The sequence below is a fragment of the Solea senegalensis genome, linkage group LG21 (assembly GCF_019176455.1).
Source record: "Solea senegalensis isolate Sse05_10M linkage group LG21, IFAPA_SoseM_1, whole genome shotgun sequence".
NCBI lineage: Eukaryota > Metazoa > Chordata > Actinopteri > Pleuronectiformes > Soleidae > Solea > Solea senegalensis.
In genome coordinates this window covers 17,015,006-17,042,575 of record NC_058040.1, presented here as the reverse complement: position 1 = coordinate 17,042,575, position 27,570 = coordinate 17,015,006, and the positions used below count along the sequence as shown (strand labels likewise).

Sequence of the window (27,570 nt, the reverse complement as noted above, 5' to 3'; positions counted from 1 at the left end):
CTGGCATCAACAACAAGGCAGAGAACTGTCACTCCCTGGATATTTTCTCATGCTTTATTTTCTCATGTTGTATACACCAGGGTATAAGAGAGAGTGTAGAAAATCAAACAAATAACAAAACGATTATTATAAATGAAGTAATAGAATTAGAGTCACCTTGCCTCTCTCTCCATCTTAATCTAATTTTACTATACCAGTGTCTTAGGCGGTAGAGAGGCTACGGTACAAAGCACGACATACTATACTATGACATTTTTGTCACATTTTGGACGACATACTATACTATGAGGGCCACACGGTGGTGTAGTGGTTAGCACTCTCGCCTTGCAGCGAGAAGACCCGGGCTCGAGCCCCGGTTGGAACAAGGGCCTTTCTGCATGGAGTTTGCATGTTCTCCCCGTGTGTGCGTGGGCTCTCTCCGGGTTCTCCGGCTTCCTCCCACAGTCCAAAAACATGCAATGTGGGGATTAGGTGAAGTGGACACTCTAAGTGAGTGTGAGAGTGAATGGTTGTTTGTCTCTAGTTGTGTGTGGCCCTGCGATGGACTGGCGAACTGTCCAGGGTGTACCCCGCTTATCGCCCGATGTAGCTGAGCTGTAGCTGATTGGCACAGCACCCCCCGCGACCCTCTGGTGGAGGATAAAGCGGTTCGATGATCACTGACTGACTGACTATACTATGACTTTTTGTCACATTTTGGACAACATACTATACTATGACTTTACTAAGGACATACTATCCTATGACTTTTTTGTCACTGGAGCTTCAATTGCCAACATTAGAGAAGAGAGAAAACATTAAGCAGGAAGAAAGCTCTGAATTTACAAGTGTGATAAAATAGTATTTATTTCACGGAAACATACAAAGACAGAGGAAAAAAAACAGCTTATGGTGATATCTGTCGTACAAATAAAGCAAAAAACAAAACAAAAACAAAACTATGTACATCTGAGAATGGATGCCTGAGTGCAATTTGAGTTATAAGAACTAAAACCAACAGGCTCCATCTGCTGTCACATACTGCAGAGGAACACGGACGAGGACTGACGGAAACACAAGAGGAAACAACACAGCAGTGAAAAAGCAACAAACAAACACGGATACACTTGAACCTTGAGTAAAAAGCACTAATAATGCACATTACCCACATGAAACCCTACGTCACGATGCTTCTGACTCGAAGTTTAGACAAAAATATATCATAAAAATCTCTCCTGATTGAATTCCTGGCTTTTTAGATTGTAAACACATCATATTTAGTGACCTAAACAAGGTGAATTTATTACAAAATAGCTTCTGATAATTTTGATATTTTAAGATGAGCACTTTAAATCCAGTTAAAAAATATTGGACACATGTTTTACTTTACTTTATATATTTTTTTTAAAATATTGGTTTTTAATAATCTGCTGTACAAAATGAATGTTTTTTTTCTTGATGGAGACTACGTGGCTGTCTTTGAGTGACGCACAGGGGAAATGATGCAGGAACAAAAACAAAAACACAATAATCTGTGGTTCATCTGACAAACAAAGGAGTGACACAAAATGAGAAGGAGGAAGAAGAGGAGGAAGAAAAGGAGGAGGAGGAGGATATCGATGAGTTCAGTAAACACATTGTCCATACAGTAAATGTACAGTAACACAGCTTCATATCACTGGACAGAGACAACAAAACACACAAACACACACAGGAGTGAGGGAAGTTTCCACAGACATGGATTATCATCAGCTCAGTCAACAGCAGGAATCTCCCTTAAAACACTTGAGGGATTTTTATTCTCTGGAAATACAGATTCTATGGAAGCCTGAAATTCTGACGAGTTTCCTTTTATTTTGTTTTTTTTTTTGTTGTTGAAAAATATTATTTTTTTCCAGTAAATCTACTGCCTCTGCCTATAGTATTTAATTTGGGGCATTTAAAGGTATTATATTTAAGATTTTAGACATCTAGGACTTAAAATGCATATTAATGACTCTTTTTCTTTTTAGTTTTAGTGCTTTAAACTAAACTAATATATAAATGTGAGGTTGTTTTATAGATTTTCAGAAACTTTTCAATGTTTTTACATTTTTTTACATTTCTATGTACCTTCAATTTTTAACATCTTGTATTCCTTCTATCCATTTAAAAAAAACTTAGTTACTTAATTTTTACCAGATGTTATGATCCTGCTACCCCTTTTAAAACATTTTTTTTTCATTCTATTGTCTAATAATGTGTTGTTATCTTTAACTATGTCTTGATTTCTTACAATTTCAGTTCATCCAACAGCCAAATAATAACAGTTCTTACTTAAAATACCTTTAAGGTCAATGTTAAAGATAACATCAGTCCCTAATATCTACAGGTTTTTAAAATAATTAGTGTAAAACTGTTAGTCAGAGCTGATATAAACCATGTGTGTGAAAACGTTCCACAGACATTTTTGTTTTCTACACATAAACATATGAACTTTTTGTTTTTTAAAAGTGTGATATACAATAATATACAAAAAGAAAAATAAAGAAGACGAAGAAGCTTCAACTGGATTCATGCATAATATGAAGAGCTAGCTTGAGAGAACATACAGTCGTCCAAAAAATAAAAAGACCCAGATGCACCTTGTGTTTTTGGACAAATTGCACAGTCAGTCAGTCAATCAACAGATCACAAGAGAAATGTGAATCTACAGATGATTTTAACAGCCAGAGAAAGAGAATGGAACACACACACACACACATACACGGTTTTAGCTGCAGGTGTCAAAGGCAGAAGTGAAACACAAAACAAAAACTGCTCGACTGCATTGGAGGTATTTTCAGACACTTTTCAAACACTCGTCACCCCAAAATAAATGTCTCTATTTCCTATGAGTCTGTGGGTTGTGACACACAAGTATAGAGTCGCTCCGGGTCAAGTCTTTTCTCATGGTGCGTTTCAGGGAGTCAGAAATTCCCACGTTGAGGTCGGAACACACTCATGGGATTCCAATGATGTCAATCGTAAAAAAAACGCTGCTACTTTCAGCTACACTGACATTGGCGATAAAGACGGAGTTTGTCCTTGTTTATTTTTCCTCTTAAACTTCACTATTTTCCCCTCAGAAATGTAGAGGATCCCTTAACCAAAAACCTCCTCGTCCACATTCATTCATTCATTCTTAACACACTGTAGTGTTCTGGGTTCAACTCACTGTGTGTGCACGTGTTTCCGTGGTAACCGCTGCTCCATGTTCTGCTGCTGCTGGTGCACTGGCTGCATGTGAGTCCATCACTTTTCTCCATAATTATTGAAAAGACACAACGTCAAAGTTACTTAAAGGTCCAGTGTGTAAGAATGAGTGACATCTAATGGTGAAACTGCAGATTGCAACCCACAATCAACTTCTCTTTTCCCCTCTCGACTATATATAAAAAGGCTTATTTTTAAGGCTTTTTTTTTAGGTAATTGTGCACTTACGTAGTAAACCCTCCTAAATCTTACACACTGGACCTTTAATAAGTGCAATTTCCCCAAAGACTTGAAGCTAAGGTGATTTTTTTCTTAATATACTCTGGTCTTAAAACGTTCTCTGCATATAATTTTACATTTTTGGATATAATCTATCATTTTTTTTAATCGTATCAGTGACAGATATTGGAGGCAAAAGACTCAAAAGCTCAACGTTTATAACGTATTAATTTCAAAATAAGGGCCAAGTGCTAAAAGCGGAGGAATTACTCGTTTAAAATCAAATTCCTTGATTAAATGAGGGAATAATCGATTATTTCCAAGTTGAACTGACTCAATGCGACGTTAAACTATGACCAAACCTGAGAAAGAAGTGTTTTCTAGTTCAGACAGAAGAGTTAAATATCTAATATCTAATATCTATACTCTTCACTACGTGCTGATGCTGGTGGGTTTGTGAAAGGCCTGCATCTCTCTTTCTTCTCCCGAACTCCTTCCATTCTCCACGCACAACAACTACGGATGGAGGGGAAGGACAAGAGGTATAACACAAAAATACAAAAACATCAGACGACAAAACAAAAAAAACCATCATGCAACTTAAAAAAAAGAAAAAATCACTCGTCATAAATGGAAAATATAGTCTAAATAACCCAGGTCGCCCTCGCCTGGACCTTTTTCCTGCCCCCTCAGCTCAGACCATAATGCCCACTGTCGCTGCTTTGGCATCAGATGCAGAGAGAGAGAGAGAGAGAGAGAGAGAGAGAGAGAGAGAGAGAGAGAGAGAGACTGGCAGTTATGCTTCCTTCACAGCATTGAGTCGGTCGGGCAGTTGGTGTCGTAACAGACAAACGGTTCATCTTTGTCTCACGATGAATGTGAGCAAAAAAACTAAATTCAAAATAAAAGTGAGCGTGTGAGTGAGTGAGTGAGTGAGTGAGTTCTCTCTCAAAAGCAAACCTACTGTATGTTCTCCTGTTTGGCAGCTGCACTTCCTGTCGTTAATTAATCGTTATTTAAAGTTTCAAAGGTTATCGTCTCCCCTCTCGAGGGATCCATGTCCACGTGAAGCAGCAAATCGGTAGTGAGTGAACGTTAATGTCCCGCCCCCCACTGCAGGGTTGCTCGCCCCCTGTCTGCCGAGGAGGGAGTTGCAGTGAAGCTGCTGACGTGACGGAACGGATCGTGTGTCGCTGTGGGCGGGGGAGTGGGTGCTGCAGGTAAACGTCCAGGGGGGGAAATCCTGCAGCTTGTCTGTTCTTCTGCAGTTTCCCTGTATACGTGTTTCGTCCCTGTCGCCCCGCCCCCCCCCCGGATCCTGAAGGACTCTGTTGCGTTGTGGTTGACGTAGATGGATGTGGATGGTCGGCGGAGGCCGACTCCAAGGTGGAGCCCTAGAACGGGCCAATGAACAGAGGATACTTGAAATGGACCTGGGAGGAGAAAGTGAGGCTTTATTTGTACAAAGTTTTTGAATATAGGCAGTACTTGAGTCCATGCACCGATCCGATACCACGGAATTTATTAGAGCTCCGTTAGCTCTGACGCGGTTCTTCTTCGCCGCTCTTGAAACAGTTGTGCTGTGCTGTTTTAGAGGTGTGAAGAAGAACTCCGACACCTGTAGACAAGGAGCTAACGTTAGCTCATCATGTCGGCAGTTTGGCAGTATTTACCAGTTAGCTCCGTTAGCTACGCTAGCTCCGTTAGCGCGCCTACAGTCAAACTGGAGCGGCTCGTTTATTAAACGAAAAGAGCAGCGCGACAACTAACCAGCGTACCTGTGTCCTGCGTATGTATGCCTCTGTTTTTAAAGTTTAGCGTTACTTCAGAGACTCATTATAACAATCTGAAGTCATGTAAAAATTAAGTCACTTTCCCGGTCAGTCGTCATGGAAACATGAAGCTCTGCCAGTGCTGCGTTGTTTGGACCAGAGTCAAAACAAACGTACAAGCGGAAAAACGAAATAACATATCACTGGTAAAAAATAAATTTGCTGTATTCGTTCATGTTTTACAGAGGGTTTAACCTGAGCCAAACCTTACCACCAATGATAATCATATCACAGTCATGCAGGCGTAGTATGATATATATTTTTTTATAACACAACGGTATCAGTATCGGCCAGTACCCACAGCACAAGTATCGGAATTGGTATCGGGAGGGAAAAAATGGTATCGGAACATCTCTAATTTTAACCATAAAAGGGCCAGAAAATGTCAATTTCTCCAGGATAACTTTCAATATCAGCATGTTAAAATAGTGTGTTAACAATTTTAAATGAAGAAAAATCACTGTAGTTGTAAACGAACACCAGATTTTGCATGTTAAATAAAAAATTTGAACAGTATAACACATTTAAAATAAGATTTGTTTGAGTCTTTGTCTCAATGTCCAAAAAAATGGAAACAATGTACAGGTGGTTTTTCCAACGCTTTCCTCTCTGGTGACAAAGATGCTGATTCGCCGGCTTCCTGCATCAGCGTGAGTGAAATCACCGTAATCAGAATCAGAAAACTTTATTGTTATTGTCCAACTTGCATTGCACAATGGAATTTTTAAAATAAAATGTAAAAGAAATATAAAAATAAAATGCAAAACGTAAAAATAAGATTTAAACATTTTGATAATTGCGTAATTACGGTAATGTAAAGTGTGCTTGAGCAGGTGTGCCGTCCAAGGGTTAATTGGACTGTCTGATTCCCAGTATCCAAACACTGGCAGAGAAATCAGTTTATTGAATGAAGTTTGTTGTATGAGGATTTTTCACACACCAAAACAACTCGCAGCATGTCAAATGTTGCATCTCGTACCATGTATGAACTTTACAACATTTATTTCTTACAGATGACAGAGCATAAACTTGGTTTCTGCTGGATTCTGCTATGTTTTCCCTCATCCATGTACTGGCTTCTTCTAGTATTTCCAGGTCAAAGGCTGGGGGCAGTCACTGTGGAACCAGCACAGAGCTCCTGGGTGAACTTATACATGCCGTCGTGTCAGTTGGACTCATTTTCTCATTTTAAAAGTCCAGTTTGTGTCGGGCCAACTTTTCTCAAATGTCACTGTAAATGTACAGTCGGACAGTAACGATGGAACATGATATTCTCACCACAAAACTGGCATCTACTTTTGACTTTAGGTACGTGTGGAGGGAGCAGTGAGGAGGCCTAAAGTAGAGGATCTCCGTGGTCTGGAGGAGAAGTATGGACGGTAGGAGCTGTGTTGTGTGTAGTAAGTAATATTTTGAAGTTAATTCTGAATTTAATGGGGAGCCAGTGGAGAGATGGAAGGACGGGATAGGAGAGGAGAGGAGAGGAAAATGCAACTTTAAAAAACACATATAAATTATATTGTAATTTAGCGTTGTCTGGAAAGCGCATATTTAAATAACAGAGCTGGAGGAGACATATTCAGGCGTCCTCACAGAGTTATAATCTGTTTTTTTGTGTGTGTATGTTAAGCTTATAATCACAGATTGGCTCGCATGTCTTCGGGGTTGTCTGAATGTTCTTTATGGCAGCGCTTTGAAGCCGCTCCGTTCTCACAAAAGCGAGTGCCTTGCGACGCTGTTTCTCACTGGCTTGGCTCCCATTTTTGGGTCTTTTTTTTTTTTTTACAGCGGCCACATAAAAATCTGAAAAAAGTGACACTTAATTAGGATTTTTAATTAGCTTCACCACACCCTTCGGAGATTTAGAACTGCGTGCCAAACAAGCTAAACTAAGAAGCACGACCGCACGAGCATGTGCGTCCGACGGTGAGAACTCGACATTTTCACAACATGTGTGCAACGAGATGTGCTGAGTGTTAAAAATAAAGAAAAAGAGTGTGTGTGTGTGTGTTTGTGTCTCACTTTAGATTGGCATGGACTTCATCTTGACCATAGAGGTGAGTTCCTGTTTGGTCACATGATCACGCCGCTGCTGCCTCACCCTGGGAATATAAAACCAGTGAGTGAAAAACCAATAAAATAGTTAAGAAAAAAGGGCAAGTTTTACTATAAAAAACACTTGAAAGAAAGAGATTTGACCACACAACTATGGCTTATGGGACGTGAGTGTTCCAGTGTGTGTGTGTGTGTGTGTGTGTGTGTCTTACCACACAACATAGATGAGGGAAAGGACGGTGATGAGGATGACCACGGAGAACAAAACCAGCAAAATCACCAAACCCAAATTACCGTCGCCCTCAAGTTCAGGATCTGGGTGGGAAGAGGGCGGAAGAACACAACACGGGAGGTCAACAACACGGAGCCGAGCGGGAGAAATAAAAGGAGAACAGATGACGGGACGGATGGAAGATTGAAGACAGGGAGATGTAGAGGTGTGGTGAAGTCAAGAGAATAACAAGTATAGTCGAGGAAGGAAGGAAACGGACACGACAACGGGAGAGAAAGAGTTCACACATTATCTCTGTTATTGTCTTGTGCTAAATTGAAAACAAGCGCTTCATATTTTTACACACACACACACCCAAGGCCCAAAAAAGCGGTGTGTGTGTGTGTTCTTGGATTTAATCACTCTCTGGAGAGACGTGAACTTTAAATATGCCATTATAGCCTTCACACAAACATCTATTTATCATACCAAGGGGGAGTGAAAAAAAACACACACACACAAAACAAGACAACACTGTTTTCAACTGTGAAAATAAGCAAAAAAACAAACAAAAACGCAAACAACCATTAACAATGTGCAAAAACACTTTTTCGTGATGTAGGAAATGGCGGAAAAATATTTCTGAGCACATCTGCAAACAACAGCGGATGAACACACACACACACAAATAGATGACGGGATCTGGTTCACAGTGGTGTTGATCTTAAAAGCGTAACTGTGTTGACTTGTTTTGTATATTTCGCATGTGTATATTTTCACATGGGCTCGTTTGCACGAGAGCTGCTATGTATTTAACGGGTTTTTTTGTTTTGTTGTACAACACTCAGGCTGCAGCTGTAATTTACGGCAATTAGATGCAATGTGGTGATGAAGTCAGGCACGAGCTACTATCACTAGCAACATCCACAGAATAATAACAGAACTATTGACGCGCGGACGCGGCTTCTTGAGAAAATGAGTTTTAAAAGATTGGTGTAAAACGGCAAAATCAAACTCAATTATATACATTATACAATTATATTATACTATAAATCCCATAATGCACTGCAGTAGCTGCCACCTGTCAGCATATTCTCCTCCTCCCACTACTCTGTGGTCAGTGCTTATATGTTTGTTTGTTTTCTGCATGTTTTTGTCCTTAAATCACACACAGTTTGTTCATAATTTGAAGTGTTCTCATTTTGCTTGAAGGTGATGTGAATAAAAATATAGATTTGTTTTATCTAGAAGAAACTCCTGTGGTCTGTCCGTTTAAATTCGTATTTCTGGTCAGTTTCAGACAAACGTTCAATAAAAGTTAAACCTGTTTGGCCCTGCGACTTTGACCAAATGAGGCATGCAGCAACCTAAAGTACTCATGAGAATTCACTTCCTATTTTCTGCTATTTTCCACTTAAAAGACCGATAACTATTTTTTCACAATGACCACTAGTGAGAAACATGGAGCTAGTCAGAAATCTATCTATCTATGTTAGGCTGCAGCTGAAAGATTAAGATAATGTTTTTATTTCTGTAGTATGCCTTTAAAATAACATGAAAATAACCTACCGTACATTGACCTACAGTGTATTTCTTTGATTCATTGCAGTGGTTCCCATCTAAACCGTAGCGGTCCGTCTTCGTCTAATTTTCCCTCCAGTTTCATAAAGAACCAAACGTTTTATTACACTTTCCACAACAACATGAGATTATAACTTCTACCCTCCGAGCAGACATTCGGGGCCTTGTTCAGATGCAGTGATGAGCAAGTGGCACGCAACAATTTCTCTTTCACAAGTCAGGCTACATCCATACCACGACGGTTTCATACGAACAAAAAAAAGCTTTGTCAAATGAAAACAATCTGCGTCAACAAATGAGACATTCAGCTCCTTATCGGGACATTTTCTGCCTTCCATAAAAACATAACTAACAATACATATCGTGTCACCATTCAGGTACACCGGGAATGTGTGTTGCTGATAAAAAGGCAGCTAATAGTTTCAGTGAGTCATACTAACATGGTGAAAAGTAAATACAGGGCTTCAGGTGGGAAACAACAGGCGGATTAAAACCGAACAGGTCTGCTGTGTTGTTGTCTCCATTTTAGACAACAACTGAGACATTTTTCAAACATCTCTATTTTTGGGGCTCTTAAATGTATCCGGAGCAGAGTTTACGTCACATAGTAACAGCCACATATGCGGCCATGCATAGTTAATGCCTGACATACAGTATATTCTTAAATAGACACATGTAACATGAAGCCGAGTCCGACTCCTTTAAATTAAGACTTACTTGACACGCTTATCTCTTGCATCAACGTCAAATAAATGATGAAAATGAGAGAAAGAAGTGCAAAAGTATGAAAATACACAGCTCGGTTCAAATGTCACCGATTCTCCGTTTCATGTCAGTTTGTGTCGGTGTGTTTGATTCGGTTTTGGAGGGAGAATCGGCGCCGGCCATGGGAATTATGGCGGCAATCTTCTCCAGCTTCACGTAGGTCTGGGTAGATTTCCCCCAAAATCCCATATGAATGACTGTTTCACAAGCAGTTTGTAAATTCAAGCCTCCATACCCACCCAGAGCTGTCATCAGTAACACCGCATCTCGCGCGTGTCCGAGCTACAAACTCATCAGTTTCATGACCACATGACGACACGGAAAACTCACTCATTTAATACTTAATCATTGATTTAATTATTTGCCATTTTTTCCAGGGGACATTTTGGCCTTTGACATTTTTTTTGTCCGGCCAAATTCACATGACAAAGACCTAAAGCCGGCATATACCGGATAATGGAGTTGTGTTTTGGAAATGGAATAATGTAGATGAAGCCCTAAGCTCTGCTGTGCACATGTGAATGTGCTACACCAAACTACCATGGACTGAACTGTGGGAAACACAGCACTGACATGCTCTTTCTATTTGCAAAACAAAACTTTTTTTTTTCCTCTCTCCCCCTTTTAAACGATTGTGTTTTATATTTGTAAACCACTCAGGGCATTTGTGTAGAACAAGTTTTGTTTCCTTTCAAGCTTTGGCACGGATAATGGCTCCACAGAGTTGATCCTGAAAACAATGACAGTTCAATTATCGTTTCAAGTGATTAACTCACTGTGTGACTTTTCAGTTGCGTTTTCGGGCTTTGCGTTGAAAGGGAAGAAATAGTCTGTTGCATCTGGTGGAAGATCCTCTGTAGGGTCGGGGGTTGAGTATGCTGCAGGACAAAAAAAAAAAAAGACAAGCACACACACTTTATTCATTAGTCTCTTTGTTTTGATTCTGATAGTCATTATGATTCCTCTTCTCCATGTATCCTACTATAAGGAGTCAATGCATAAACTTGCTATTATTGATGTCACTGGTCATGTATGTGTCAATACTCATTGTATAAGCTCTGCAAAAAGACTGCTTTGACCAGATAATAATGTAGATTTTGACATCTGTTGCTTTTCTTACCTTCCCAGGGCCGGACTAAAAGCAGCGGACTCCATTCACTCCACTGGCTCTCAGCGTTGACCTCGTCACGGGCGCGTATCTGCACCTGGTGCACGTAGCCGGCCAGAGCATCGAATATCACGACAGGACTTTCCTCTGAGTAAACCTGACGACAAATAACGGAGGAAGAGACGGTGTTTGAAAGTAGCAGTTAAAACCCAAAATATCAAGTTGAATATACAGGTCAGGTTTGAATTAAAACAAAGTAAATAAACAGTATATGTCTGTTTTTTTTCGTGCTGTCAATATCTTTTGGAAGATACAGATTAGATTTAGCCCAAGATACAACAAAACTGGCCCTGCTTACTAACCTCTGACCAGTATGCAGAGCCCTGTGGTCTGTATCTGATCTGAAATATTAGGGGGAACGCGTCGTGCAACGGCCACGAGGAGGGAATCTCCCACGAGACGATCAGTCTCTTTGGGTAACCTTCCAGGTCCTTCACCAGCACTGACTCTGGAGGGTCTGGTTTCACTGCAAGAGACGGACAGATAAACAGAAACTTACTCCGTTTGTGTTTGATAACAAACGAGGATTACTCATAGTACACCATATCCTTTTTCCCCCCCATGAAGTGATTCATTAATAATCAACTCTTCTTCCATAGACTCTGAACTGTTATATATATGTATATGTATATGTATATATATATGTATATATATACATAGACTCTGACACAGAGCAATGAGAGCATGTCATGCAGACAAGAGGAGCGGCTAAGAAGGATAATTGAGGTCATTATCAGGGGACGGAAAGGGCAAATTAACAGCTGCAGTTTAGAGAAATGATGTGCAACGTTTAGACCTCATGACATGTGCTGTGTATGCTGTAAGTGTACTGCGGGGGAAGTCATCTGCAGGGGACTCGTTCAGTAGTGGGAAGTAACTAATACATGTATTAATTATTATTTTTGGAATACAACATAATCGACGTGATCCGAGTTGACTCTTCTCTCTTGCATCAATTAACATAAAACAAAAAAGTCTGAAAAGCTACTATCACATTTGAGAACATTAAGTAGTACAACTGGATTATTTGATGAAAACATAGCCATGTGCATTAGTATATAGAAAATTTAGGATGCAATGCATCGTGATATTGAATCAAATTGTTGGCCCGATAATCATAATTGAATCCAATCATGGCGATTTGCACCTGGATCAGCAAATAACATTACTAGATATCCATATGCTTTACTTACACTTTAAATGTTGAATTTTGTCTTTATTTATATAACTGGGTACAGCTGGGGACAGTTCCTGTGTTTATAGAATTGGAGAAGTGTATGGGGAAACAAGCTCATATTTAGTGGACAAGAGGGTGAAGATGCACCGCCCTAAAGTACAAATTCTAACATACTTGACTTAAAAACAGAGGTACCACACTTTAATTACGGTATGGGACGTCATACTTTCAGTCTTTTTAACTGTTGGCAAATATGACAGCTTCTGTAAAGCAGCACCACCAACCAGCTAACCAGTGCTGGGAAAACCAGCCTCATATTGATTGGGATGTAGGGAGGAAGAGGTTGATGAAAGAGTTTATCAGTGACACAAGAGTGGACTAAGAAAAAAACCGTGACAAAATGTGAATGCAGTAGCTGGTGTTGAATTTCTATTTCAATATTTTACACTAAACTGTGAAGATTTGCACCTGGATGAACAAATGACCACATACACTGGCTTTCACCAGAACAAACTTGGCTTAGGGGTTTAGTTACACATTAAATGTTGAATTTCTTTCATTTACAAAATGGGGTACAGCTTTTCCTACATATTAAAATATCTGTCCGTGCAGTCCAGTTACATCTGGATGTGTGAGGATGTATTGGCCTTGAAATGTTTGCATGGTCTGAAAAACACATGCAAATGCTCAGTGTACATATGGAAATGTAGAAAAAAGTGTTAGTAAGGCGCTTATAGTTAGCTTTAATGAGAACAGTGACGTCTCTGTACGTCCACTGATTTTACACGACTTCTGCCACAGCATCGACGACTTCCAACTTTCACGAAGCAGTAAAAAAGTAGACAATCTGAAGAGATTAAAACTACAGCTGCATAAAGAACATATCAAATGTCTGCCTGTTATTATAGTACAAAGTGTGCCTATTGCTTTTAAGTAAAAAGGCACCAAGGAGGCAATTGTGCCATCAAAGCCGTACTCCTAAAGGTTCACCATTTGTACAAACTACTTTAAGTGAGTCTAAAGTTACAGCTGGAAAGAAAATAATGAAGGGAACAAGGCCAATGGTATTGCCAGCCAATCCCAATGGTAGTTTCTGAGTAATGTAACAGCCTGTTTCAGTCGAGCTGAATGTGCAGCGCTGGAAAAAAAAAGAAGAACAAACTGTAAAATGATCGAGCTACGGTGGAAAATCACTACCATGCTTCCCAGACATCCAGCAGTCATACATTTGACAGGGAAAACGTCTAATCACCCCATTCCAAAGTGTGTATGTGAGAGTGTGAGTGTTTGACATGGCCTTACACAGCTCGTGTAACCTAAAGCGGACATATGTTGTCTCAGACCCAAGGCCGTTGGTCTCGGTGATCCTAAGGGTGTGGATGGTCTGCCAGAAGGCCGGGTGATCCACGTCACAATGCTTCCTGGCGACATCCAGGACACATGGCCGCCATTCTTGACCGTTGCCCCTTGAAGACAAGAGACAAAACACTATCAGTTTCCTGCCGCAATTTGCAGTGTTTGCATAAAAGAAAGTCACAGTCAGGACGAGAAACAGAGACGTGTAGACTCCAAACTTTTATACACGCAGAACTCTGTTCTGAACGTGGGTTTGGGCAATGCTGTTTCAGGTGCAGTAACTGTCTCTTACCTGAAGGAGGCATTATACTGGGCTGGCAGGAAGGTCTTCACTGATTCCACCCATGAGCAGCGGACATGTGTGTGATTGGGCACTTGACAGGAAACGCTCAGTAGCCCCGGGGGATCTGAGAGGAGGGAGTCACACAGAGTTCACTTTGAGAATCAAAGGGGGGGGTCATTTTTAAAGAGGCAAAAGAAAATCCTCCGTTGTAAAATAACAAATGTGTGCCCTGTTGTCCAAACAATACGCTTAATTCTGCCAGTTCCATGGAAAACTCCCCGTCCCTCAAAAGGAAGTGCACTTCCCTTTTGATACACTTACAGGAAGTGGACGGCTTTGTCTATGTGAGAAGCGGGAACACTGCTCTGATTATCACCGCTGTAACTTAAAACCATAGAGAAATAATATGTGAAATAGTAAGAGGAGGAACTCCATCCATAACAAAAAAGACAGGAGACAAAAAAGGTGGAAATGTTTGGAGACAAAGGAAAGAGGCAAGAATATCTGAGTGGATTAAAACAGAATGTTTTGTAAGCTGAATTATCCAAAGACTGAAATAAACTGCCTAAGCTAAAACACATGAAACACTGTGTCACACTTCAAAGCTGCATTCCCGGGGTGAGAGACTAAAATGAACTGAGCCTAAATTAGGCCCTGTGAGCCTGAACAACAACACTTACGGCCGAGCCTGAGTTTGACAGAGTGAAGGAGCAGCCCCTGGTTATCATAGCAGCTGTAGACGCCCTGCGCCGTGTGCTCGACGTGGAGCAGGACCAGCGTGCCGTCTGATGCCACTCTGTGCCATGGCAGCGCTGAGCTGTGGTTGAGATGCCACACCACAGGTGTTCTGGATGGAAACAAGTCAGTCATTGAGAGGATTTCGCCCTTTAAACTAGTGGTGAAAAACTGTGATATGATGATATTTATGAATCAATTTAAGTTCAATATTCACCGCGTGATGGATTTAATATAACAAAACATGAACTTCTGTATTTTCTTTTGTGATGATGAGAAAAGACCAGAGAACAATACAATTAGAACATTTTAGCCTTTATGAAATACTACAGTAGTTACTTTGTGTGTAATTGTTCAGTTTTACTGTAAATTAGGGCAGCAACTAATGATTTCTTCCCCATAATTGATTCATCTGTTGTTTATTTTCTTGATTGGTCCATAAAGTGTTGGAAAAATGCACAACAGTGTTTTCCCCAAACCTCAAAATGATGATGTTTACTCTCAAATGTTTGGTTTTTTTGTACACAAACCAAAATTATTCAGTTTTAATGATTCCTTTCAATAATATGCAGCAAAAAAACCCAGAAAATACTCAAATTTCACAAGTAAACACTGCAACCATTGAAAACATACAAAATATTTTGGCGTTTGGTCTGATTTTCTAAAATGTCTTTCAGGAATCCAGGAAAAATGTTGCTGTATGAATATAAAGGGTGGTTAATTAGGTTGTTATTGATAAAAAAATGACTGTCTGACTAACTTAAAAATGTTTTTGTGTGTGTTTGTTTGTAATTTATAACTTCTCAAAGGGCAATAGTTTTTATTCCTTACCTGATTTGTGATTTCCCGCATGCCAGTGTCACATTCGACTCCAAGCGCCCATACTGCACGGCCGACACTGCAAACACAGACACAGACACAGATGAAATACTGAAGCGGTCTGGCTCACCCCGGCTGCACCGTGCACACAATATGACATATTGCTGTGTCCTCGTTGACTGTATTAATTTGATTTAAGCGCTAATATTTACAGTAGGTATGACAGCATCACAATAACATGACCATACACGGTGAGAGAGCCAGCGGACGCTGAGTTCAGGAGAATTTGGCACAGAGTACAAAGACACTGTGGTGTTTCCCAGCCCCCCTCTCTATGTTTATTATTATTGTCATTACAACACAATTACTGTGCAATCCTCTTTTTTAAAACCTTTGATGTCAGAAAAAAAATCAACATTTTACTTTTTTTTTAATCTTAACAGTGAAAAAGATTAGCTTGTGTAATATGAAGAGATTATAATCAAGGAATAGTAGTCAGTTGTGTTTTTATAGTGTGTTTATGTACAATTAGTTTATTAACTTATTTTAATATTCAATATTTTTTCAATTTTCCGCATAGGCGATGGCCTATACTTTATTTTTTGTTGATGTATTTAGCCAATTTAAATTTTTTCCTCCATCTTTTTTAATAGAACTGTTCAATAATAATAAAAGTAATAAGAATAATAAATAATAATATATTGTATATTATTTTTTAAGAAAGAATAGTGTAAAGTAAATATTAAATACATGAAACAAGTCGTCAGAAAACTAAGAAATTTAGTGACTGAGCAACAGTTATCAAATGTTCTGAGAAATTGAGTAATTTGTTATAATTGGCTGATTAAAATTGAATAAACAGTCAATGCTGTCTCCCTCTAATATGACTTTTATATTTTCAATTTTAAAAAAGACTGTAGATGTTTATAAGTGCATGTCTGTGCCCTGTTTTGTCTTTTTTTTAATCTTATTTCACCTGAACCAAAGTGCTTTTTTGGAGTAACAAACTCTGACTGTGCGAAATACGATTAACCCACTACAATAGATTCAACACAAACATCCTTCAGAAACAACACTAAAGTGCACTACAGAGGGTAAAGTTTGTGTTGACTGAGCTATTTTTTTTTTTTTCTTGGCTCTTGTAACCACAAACAAAACTCTGTTGACTTCTGTTTCTCAGGGACAAATCCTTAGCAATCAAAAATGAAGCTTTTTTGCATTGCTAAATATCATTCAGTGCACTTTGGAACACAAATGAGAAAGGAAGGTTGAATACATGCAATCAAAGCTATGGAAAAAATGTTGAAATGACAAAAAACAAGTGGGCTTAAGCTGAAAATCAAAAATCAAATGGAGATCCGTGTGGTTTTTAGTGAGTGGAGCGTCACTGTGTGAGGATGAGGCAGAACTATGACACATCATTTAACTTGTAAATTTCAAGGCACACTGAGAGCAGTGTGTGTGTGTGTGTGTACCTGAACAAATATTTGTAGTAATTTTGCTAAAGTTGATACACTATCTGCATATGTGAATATACTGTACGTGTGCACATGTTTGGGTTGGCAGCGTCTGATGAAAGCTGGCAAGCTCCGCTGCAGATCTGGAGTGGAAAAACATCAACTTTGGCTGCCAGTGTGCCACGAACACACTCTCATTAATTCTCTCCGCCCCAAATCCCCCAAAGGCGTGCACATACATGCTCCCTGCTGACCTCTCCTCCCTTGGTAACAAACAATCTGTCGTGAGGTTGTTCAACATTACCCCTCTTTTTTTTTTATACAAAGTCCTCCTTTTCCTTCTTTTTTTTTTCCAAAAACGTTTAGAAAAGTGTCCCATAACATGACCCATAAGGCTCACAAGGCCCGAGCAGGTGGAGAAGAAGACGAGTTTTAAGTATTTGCTGTGTTGATGTATTTATATCAATAACTCCACATGACCATCAGAAACCAACTTAATTAATAAAATGTTTTTTCACACACCAAGTTGAAGCCTTCGCTTGTTGACGCAGACACCCTGCGCTCACTTTTCTGGCCCCATCTAGCCTTCTATGGCCTTACCGCTGTTATTTTAGTGGCTGCACAAAATGAAACAGCTGGGAAATAGAACCGTAAACTGCTCCACAGTGATTTTGTGGTCACGTTTATATATTTTACTGCAGGAGTCAAAATGCACAACGGGAGGAGGGCGCCCAAACTGTTCAAATCGGGATAAAACTGAACTGTGATCAGCGTAGGAAACAATTTGTCATTAACAACATGAGGCAAAAAGCCCTCATTTGTGTCACTATAAACATAGCTGTTTCTCGTTAACGAAACAAACTCCTTTGTCCTCCAACTTTTTGGCCATCACTGCTATCAATTATGATTGGGCTATTGTTAATTAACGTTTAAAGAGTTTCGATGGCACGATATCAAGAAAAACAGCACCTCTGAGGGACCGCGAACAAAAGACGACGCACACAACCTCTCAAGCTGCACCCAAAACTGTAAATCATCAATCAAGCGTGAAACCCTCGAAGGCAAACTTTGAAATTTAGCAGCTACAATTGTCAGTTGAGCGTGAATTTGATGACACTGTTCGCAGTTGCGCAACAACAAATGTAAATTTGATTAAAAAAGAATGAGTCACTCAGCCCCAACTTACTGCAGGGGAAAAAAGGCAAGCAGGCAACTTGACAACTCATTATAGATGATTCATATTCAAAATCACCTTCTCTAATATATCAATCTCACTTGCAAGCAGGGGAGGGAATCGGCAGAGACGCCGCGATACGATATTATCACGATGTTTAAGTCACAATACTATATTATCGCGATATAGTGAGTATTTGCAAAGTCATATATTGTACAGCTGCAGCTAACAATTATCTTCATAATCGATTAATCTGTCGAGTATTTTCTTGATTAATCAAGTAATCGCTTGGTCCAGGAAATGTCAGAAAATATTGAAAAATATTGATCAGTGTCTGTCAAACTCGTCTTGTAAATTACGTCTTGTTTTGTCCACAAACAAAAACTGTTCAGTTTTAATGATTTCTTTGTTACATGGAGCAAACATTCACATCTAAGAAGCTGAACCAATCAGAAATCTTGTGTTAATCATGAAAAAAAAACCTTAAACCGATAAATCGAAAGCGATATCACCCTCATGTGGACGATAAAGCGGTAGAAGAGAAGTGAGTATAATACTCACACAACAGCTCTAGTGAGAGTGAGCACTCGGCTCCATCTAGTGGCCTTGAAATGTAAACTGATTTTTTATGCTAATCAACAAAAAGTTTAATGTTTATTTGTAACATCAGTTAAAAAATGACATACTTAAAAACAAAATCAAAAGTGATAAAATGTTGGCACACAAATATCAATTTTTTTTTGCCTACTTCACCCCAACATCCAAGTTTTTAAAAAAGCTTTTTAAACACCAAACACACAGATAACGCACAAAAATTCTCCCCTCCCTCTTTTCCTGAGCTTGCATGTGTGTGTGTGTGTGTGTGTGTGTTACCTGGGGCCTTGATGCAGTGCAAAGACTTGGCAGCTCTGAATGTGTGTATTCATGTTTTATTGGCAGTGAAGTACATTATTCCCCAAACCCGCAGCGTTCCACTCATATCTGATTCTGCCTTTGGCAAGAGGGGCCCCCCCCCGACACACACACACACACACACACTCATGATAAAAAAAAAAAAATCCACATACATATGCATAGAAGCACATGTACTGTATATGCACACAGGAAGGCTGCAAGTTTCTCCTGACATTGAAATCAGATGGCAGGGTGGACAGAAACTGCAAGCTGGGTGAAACTCAATACTTTCCAAACAATGAAAAACAGCGCTGAAGGGTAAAATTAACAGGAAAGGAAAAGTCTGACAGTCTCACTCGTAGTGCAAAGAGCGAGTATTTTAACTGATGGGGTTACTAATTTGTCTAATTTCAGAAAGAAATCATAGACGGGAGAGAGGGAGAGAGACAGAGAGAGACCAAGGTGAGATATAATAGGGAGGAGAAACAGAAACAAAAAGGGTGGAACAGCCAGAGAGAGAACGAGAGATTTCTTAATACTGTACAGATCCCAAGAGTTTCAACAATAGAATTCTTGTTTGCAGAGAGCACATACAAAAAAAGAGAAACTTGAAATTGTTGGTCCCATAAAGACCCATCCATAAAAAGTGAACTCTGTTTCAACAAGGCTGATGATCAAGGTTTTGCTTGGACGAATAATTCAGCGGTTGAACTGCACTAAATCCATTTTTTTATTGCACATTTTCGACAAATCCTTTCTGCAGCAGGAGCAGAGGAAGCCACAAGCACCTTGAATGAAGTAAAAAAAAAGAAGTAGTCTTTCACAAAGGAGTCCTTGTCTTTAAGACGGGTTTTCGGGCTCTTTGATGTGTGGACATAGGTCCGTCTACAGTGCATGCATTTGGAAATGTTTTTTAACACATTTACACGTGTAAGCATTTGTGTGTGTGTGTATGTGTGTGTCTTACCTTCATAGGTCCAAACCTGAGCACAACTAAGATGCAGCGACCAAGATAAAAACCAGATGACTGTCAGACACACAGGACTGGACAAAAGGCCTGGCATCTGCAAACACAAAGAGAGACAGAGGGAGAGGAACATTAATTAGTATTATTTTTAAACCCTTGTTGGCTTTGCAGATAGAATTAGTAGCCTCAAAGACAGCTGAATTATCATCATTTTAATCCTCATCAGCGGCATCATGAGTGCACTTCACACCACCAAATGGGTACGAACAGAAAAAATGTCTTATTTCTTTGGATAATTTCCTCATATCAATAAAAAATTGCTTCTTGACGGCAAGTCGGCACACCACAATCCCAAATAAAGGCCAAGATAGACTTTTGACTTGATCTTTTACCCAGAGGAATCACTATTTTGAAAAATACAAAAAAAACAACAAAAAAAAAACCACTGTGTTATTTTCACTGGCTTTTACTGTAAAGTCTTAGTTACACTTGTACTGGAGAAGAGATTTTACCGTGGGGATCGAAGAATATATGAAACAGACCTTCCGTCTATTAAGAAAATACGACTCCAATCTAAACTGGCACACGATACGGTCCAAAAAACCAAAATGTCAGCAGCAATGCCAGTAGCTGTGTGCGGCTGTATTTACACACAGCAGTGCTTTGTGCGCATCGCTCACGTCAGCAGGTTAACGTGATGATGTTAAGTGGCTCTAATGTTTGCCATGTCCACATCTTAGCATGTAACCCCGCTCACATTTTACAAATGAGCACGGAACACAGATGCTGTGTGTCAGTGTGCACACTCCAGACTGAAAACCAGTGTAGCCTATAAAATAAAAATTAAGATATAACATTCACTTCCCGTCTTCGAGAGTGTGATGTGATGCTGCTGATATTTTTACCCGCGGGGGACATTTACAGCCATGTGCATTCCTGTACTGTGTTGTGTGTCTGTGTGTGTGTGTGTGTTCCATTTTTGAGTTTCTCTTTCGCGTCAGTCTAATCATAGTCTACAAATGTGCCCTCAGGCTGGTGTGAGAGCTCCTTATCTCTGCAGCCACTTCTCGTTACAGAGGCTGAATAAGTGACACCTTTATAATACACAAGAGTGGGGTCCAAAAATAAATGTTGAGACCATTCCAAATGGTGTCAACGTATTAACACCTGCACTCACAGCTTTTTTTTTTTACAGTGTGGAGAGTGAGGAATGTAATTTTTAGAGCTGCAAGTATCGATTATTTTCACGATTAATCGAGTAATCGTTTGGACCGTAAAAGGTCAGAAAACAATAAAAAATGTTGATCAGTGTTTGTCAACCCTCAACCTCTCCCGTATGTAAGGACGGCTGAGGGTTGTAATTTCATAGTACTTCTGTATCAGTGACAATAAAGCTCATTCATTCATTCATTAAAACCCGGAAATGATGATGATGTTCTTGAATGTCGTTTTGTCCACCAACCAAACCTTTTAACCTTTTAATGAATTCTTTGTTATATGGAGCAAAGAAACGAAGAAAATATAAATTAATAACGAAAAAGCTTCCAAACCAATCAGTCGAATATCAAAATAGTTGTTAGTTGATGTGGCGATGCACTCCAAAAGAGACCTGGCACATAATGGACACAAAGAACACAATATGGAGCAAAACATAGCTAATAAAGTTGTCAAAAACTGGAGTATCCCATCATTTAGGGAGATGTGAACAATAATATGAGTGTCTCTGACTCCAAGATCTTCCTGAGGAAAAAAATAAAACCATCCAGTTTGGCAAGTGGAAAGTGAAGCAAAGTTATATATATGTTAAAAAGGGTTTTTATAGTGCTTTAAATGCTGGATTTCCCCCTTGTTTCACATAATATGTTGTCCATTGCCATATTTCCTCCTGAAAGAGTGAGACAATTTTCTGACCGCCGCTGACTAACAGTCTGATGAAGTCAGCCACACGGAGCAGTAAGAAAAACTCTTGCTTTTATTCGTCTCGTTCGTCATTTTCATGACTGATTTCTGTCAATGTTACAGAGCCTTGTTTCCACAGAGAGAGATGACTGACGAACTCGAGAGGCCGAGAGTCTGCGCCTGTGGTCTGGATTCTTACAACAAACAAGACACAGGCACAAACAAGAGCAGAATGCAGACAAATGGAGTGTTGGAGGAATTCAGAGAAATCCAAGGTCCTAGGATACCCCGAAACTACCCTGAAAAAGCATACAAAGAAATTCTGTTTCATGCATAAATGCCACCAATAATTCAATCACATGCAAAACTAGACGTGAGCTATTGAGCTATTGACTGAACAACCTGAAACTGGGTCAGAGGGTGAATGACCTGCATTGTTTAACTAAACTTTCCAGAGTTGCCTACAGGGATTAAATACTAGTACAGCTAGTGGATAAGTTAAATCATAAAATCCAATATAGTCCAACAATTCCAAAATATCACATAAACGCTCAAGGCTGTGATACTGCTATCAAGTATCAGACAGAGCCATTGTTGTGACAACCCCCCTGCTTTGTGCACCCCTTAATGCCTTTTTCAGCAGTGACGTGATGCTCATTAAAGTTTTTTTTTTGTTTTTTTTTTAGCTCAGGACGCTAAGAAAACGTCACATGCGGTCCAGACGGCCAACTGAATCGAGCGAGAGCCAAAAACCGTAACTTTTTATGGGCTTTTTCTCCATCAAAACATAAAGAAAGAAGTCTCAACATCTGTTTGAAACCCATTTTACCGTCACAGATATTGATAGCCCACATGTGCATTCGGCCCGGCTCTACTGGCACACATTCTCTTTTTCCTCCCTGGGTTTTCCAATAGCATTGCTGAACCTGTTACAACATATTTCTATATGATTGACCAGCGATCATATAGACGTCCAGCACAAAAACTGAAAATATCCACTTTTAAATTTCAGTTTTATTCCATTAAGTGTTTTCAAAAGGAGCAACATCTGCACACAAACCATACATGTACTGACAGGAAGCTCATTCACTTACAGCTAAAGTTCATTGACCTGTACTATACATCACTGGTGCTACGTACGCAGAGCAGCAGAGGAAAAACCAAAACAAAGTTCATTCCAAAGAATGGCAAGCAAGGTGAGTCATGCTGTTGTTGTCTCATTGGTCACAGAGAACTCTCAAAGAAAGTTTGTCTTTCAGTATTATTGGCTGAGACTACTGCTGGACCTGGCATGATGTCATTAATAATAATAATGAAGATTTAGGAAAGGAAACAACAGATTTGGAGAAAAGTCAAACACAAAGACAAACACATCTGCTTTAACCCCCTTTTATACCGAGTTAAACATCTACACCGAAACCTTGTACACTTTTGAAATATGACTAGCGCAAGCAAAATTTGATAGAAACAATGAACGACACAAATCCGCGGGGCCACACACCCACTTGCGAAATTTACACGGCGCTTGCGTCTTACTGAAAATAAACCTGGAACCTCTGGTTTCTTGGCATCGCTGTCAGCATGGGGTCTCACCACCAAACAGATCACATGTTTGTTTAAACCATAACATAAACACAATCAAAGTCCCGTCAGGACAACAAGGCGTTATGTTTGGCCCAATGCGAGTGCTACAAAGGCCGCCGATGTCTAAACAACCGCGTCGCTGCGTTTGGTCAAACTGAGACACGGGGTCAGTTTTAGTTTCTGCTGTGAGTCAAGGGATGATGATGTGACATTTTCTGTGAGTCAAACAGGACGACGTTGTCATGGCTTCAATATGAAAACTTGTGCATCAGGGTGACTGCGGGGCAGAAATATCAGGGAATCAGTCACAGGGTGATATATACAGAGCAGTATGGAAACACCTATGGCTTTTGTTCATTATGTAATCCCATCCCACTGGTCACAGGATATGCCAAAACAACTGTCCATTCCTTAAATAATTCAACTTAGCTACTGTATCTGACAACAACAAGTGACAATTTGTGACGCATCAGTGTCTTAAAACACAAAAACAAAACATTATCCATGGGATTACGGTTTGTGAAATGGGCTTATGGGCCGTGTGTGTCCTTTAAAGTGAGAATATGGAAGTTTAACCTAAAAACACAACAAACTGAATAACAGATAGTGGCTTTAATTGCCTCCTTTTCCCACGTACTGTGTAAGAATCTGCAAAAACAAAAAAATAGCGCAGCACAGTTGACACTCGACAGAATGTATAGAATTCTTGACATCTTTATAGTGCGACTAAAGCTGAACTGGTTTCTCCTATGATGTAGCACAGCAGTGATACATTTGCCACTATGGCACCGTCAGCTTCACACAGCAGCACACTCAGCAAATTCAGATCGACTCCAGTCTCCTCCGCTTGCTTACATTCCTGTTTCTCCGTCCGTCCCTCCCTTCATACTTTCTGCAGCTTCTTTATATTCACGTCATTCTGTATCCACAACTTGGCTGGCAGACTGCAGTGTTTACAAGAGCAGTATAATAAATACACCATGGCTGCATCCTCAAAGAGGATTATAAATGAAATGCTCATTCCCAGTCATCTTAAACAGGAGTCACAAAGACAACTTAAACTGCTTTCAGAGGCACTGGCCACGTCTCAAAATCCACTCATCCAAAAATTAGAACTATTTACAACAAGTATTTGGCTTTTTTGTCAGTGTGCCTTCATTTTTTTTTTTATATGACACTGTTACAGCTACGATATTTCATTGTTATGACTCTAACAGATACTATGAAAAGGAAACGTGTGATGAGAAAAAGGAAAAGGACAGTTTCGCCTCCAAAATTCCTCAAGTGGACGAGCGGTAAATATTTACCGAACGTCTTAAACAGGTTAAAGAAATATTGATTCAGACGCTTGTCAGCAAAATCCAGCCGGATGATAAATCCCAAGGATACTTCCCGCTCCTGTTTGCCACTTCCAGTCTGTGTCCCTTACTTTTTTAGACCTTAAAACAACCTCTCGTTTTTTTCCCACACTAAACTCCCTCTCTCTCACTTGAGTCCCTGGCCATGTTTTCCAGCACTCTAATGCCAAAAATGTTCAAGGTTCAGTAAACATATTTGTGTCATACCTTCTAATGGATTACTCTCTTCCCCCTTTCTTGCTTCTGTCCAGAGTAACTGGAGATCAGGAAACACAGGCCTTACCCCCCCAGGTTCCTTCCTTGCATCTTCTCTGCATCATTCCTATATGCTCTCATGCATCTCTACCTCCTCACCGAGATCTTTCTCACTCCTGGCTTGTGTTTTTTTTCCTTACACAGGATCTCTTTATTTTCCATTTCTAAATGCCAAACAGAGGAAGGTCATTTAGTAAACATTTAGTTTACTAATTATCCTTCCGTAACACTTGGAAACAATGCCGTTCACTGAGAGCAAAGTGCTAAGCTGTCTCCTTGCCCCCGAGCAACATTCACACTCCTGCTCCTGCACATACTTGTGTGTCAGATCCTTTGTCCCTACAGTGTGGCTGTGTATGTATGATGTACTGTATGTACTTGTGTGTGTGTGTGTGTGTGTGTGTGTTATTTTCTAAATGCAGCAGCATGCCTTGATTTACTGTCTACGGTTACACCCAAAATTCTGCTGCTATTATGGCTGCAGAAAAAAAAAGACCATCAAACAAGCATATTTTCTAACGTTGGATTCCAGGGACTTAAAAAGTAAGTAAACTTGACAATGTGGTATTCATTTCCCCTTGTCTTTTTTTTCTCCTTTGGGGACAATTAGCCATTTTGGTGACTGCAGGACTCACAAAGCGGTCCAGCAGGTTGAGGCAGAGCTACTTCTTCTTTGATCCCAAGTATCAGACGGAAGCAGTTGGAGGTTGAAGAAGTTAAAAATAAGAACAAGAGAAAGGCCGCCTTTCATCTCTGTTTTGCAAGTTTTATCTGATTCCTGGAATGAAATGTGTCAATGCTCCACTGTGCTAGATTAAAACAAAAAACCTCACAGAGATGAAATATGAAGCAAAGGCATGATACAAGGGCACAACAACTTGGGGGAAACATCTAAATATATACATACAACAATGCTTCAGCCTTGGCTGTATCTCCGCTCCACAAGAAATGAAACCTCACACTGAGAGTTGCGTATCTCCTAAGCAGCAGGGTGAAAGCGCTCAGTTAAAAGTTCACTGAAGTTTGTCCTCCTGCACAAATCATTGACTGTCGAGCAAAAACAAGTGAGAGAGCACAGCTGAGCTAACTCGTCAGTCTATCAAGAGGGACAGTGAAACACCCGGTGGAAGCCACATGGCTGTTTAAATCTCGACAAGTCTGATAATACCACACGAACCACTTTACTCCAGCTAGTGGTGGAGATCTCTCTGAAGCACTAATGTGAAAAACCACGTCTTTCATCTAGTGCAAACATGTCTACGCAGGGTGATGGTTTCTCCCCAATGGTACCTGCACAACAGTTAGGGAATGAAATTCTTTTCCCACTCTTAACCACGATAAATGACTGCAAAATGGTAGACTGACAATGACAGGGAGCCTCTCCAATTTCAACACTCTGTCTTTTCCATAGGTTGTGAGTGCCGGCACGTCTCTGTGAGAGTGTGTGCTTTTGTGTCCTTGCAAGTCTATTCCGTGACTCACCTCCCACCAGTCACCTTTCTACTGTAACTCTTCCAGCGTGAACCAAAACAGACAGCGGAATGTAGCCATGGGTATTGTTACCAAGAAGGATCCCGAGTATTCCCATCGTCCCCGAATACACGGCTTCGTCTTGAAAACAAAACTGCTCCTTTGTCTTTGTAGACGCCGCAGAAACATGCAAGTAGACTAATTAAACGTGAAAGCAGAAACAGAACATGCTGAGTGAAAAAAAAAAAATCTTTCCAAGTCCAACAGCAAAAAAAAAAAAAGGAGGTGAAGGGTGAAAGTAGCTGAGGCATCCTGAAAATGGCCAAACAATAGCTGCACCGATAGAAAATCAGTACGGGACATCTGGGGGGGTCTTATTTTATTCAAGAGCAAAGAGTTGTTCATGAAAACGGCCTTGATAGTATGATGATGATGAAGTCAATGCAATAGGGCTCTCTCTCCTTTTTTAACTCAGTCCTTTCAGTGGCAGCACAATCCCACATGGTGAGTCACTCACACTCTGGCATGCCGCTGCACATTTAGTCACCTTTACAAGAAAGAAAAGCAAGACGGACGGTGAAAGGGGAGAAAGACAAGAGGGAGGAAGAGGAAGAAGAAGAAGAAGAAGACAGGGGGTTTAAATACGTTGTTAATCAAACAGACGAGCAGGATGTTAGGAGTTAAAAGAATGTACAAACACTCGCTGATGAAATTATACACCAACGTCTTTGCCGCCATTAGTCTCACACTCGCATACTTGTTGTCTGACGAGATAAAAAAAATGACTACAGGATGTCCTGTAACCGAAGCTGGGTCATTACGGTTTATGACACAAATTAAAGATTAACAAAGAGCGATGTGAAATTTAGCGAACTGAACTGCAGTGTTTGGTCATCGGCTGTGTGGATGTGCGTATTTGTGTGTCTGTACTTAGGCATAAAGAAAATGATGACAAGTCAAAGGATTAGCAAGTCTAATTGATTTCTGTGTGTGTGTGTGTGTGTCTGTGTGTGTGTGAGAGAGTAAGAGAACACTGTGTGAAACACACTGTGAGATTAAACCCAACAACATGCGGAGGTCAAGCCAAGTCGGTGGGGG

At 40.1% G+C, this 27,570-nt stretch overlaps 1 protein-coding gene across 1 annotated transcript in view; it reads right to left on the bottom strand.

Annotated features, from left to right (window-relative positions):
- Window positions 1–828: 828 nt before the first annotated feature.
- Window positions 829–27,570, bottom strand: part of il11ra (interleukin 11 receptor, alpha) — a 53,438-nt gene continuing 26,696 nt past the window's right edge. Inside the window, exons 4-14 of the mRNA XM_044012510.1 lie at window positions 19,907–20,003; window positions 15,427–15,493; window positions 14,541–14,707; window positions 13,870–13,984; window positions 13,524–13,687; window positions 11,347–11,510; window positions 10,997–11,141; window positions 10,653–10,754; window positions 7,532–7,634; window positions 7,287–7,366; window positions 829–4,865 (exon numbers count right to left, since the gene is read on the bottom strand). Coding sequence (XP_043868445.1) covers window positions 7,288–7,366; window positions 7,532–7,634; window positions 10,653–10,754; window positions 10,997–11,141; window positions 11,347–11,510; window positions 13,524–13,687; window positions 13,870–13,984; window positions 14,541–14,707; window positions 15,427–15,493; window positions 19,907–20,003 — 1,203 coding nt within the window. The 3' untranslated portion in view covers window positions 829–4,865; window position 7,287. The remainder of the gene's footprint in view (window positions 4,866–7,286; window positions 7,367–7,531; window positions 7,635–10,652; window positions 10,755–10,996; window positions 11,142–11,346; window positions 11,511–13,523; window positions 13,688–13,869; window positions 13,985–14,540; window positions 14,708–15,426; window positions 15,494–19,906; window positions 20,004–27,570) is intronic.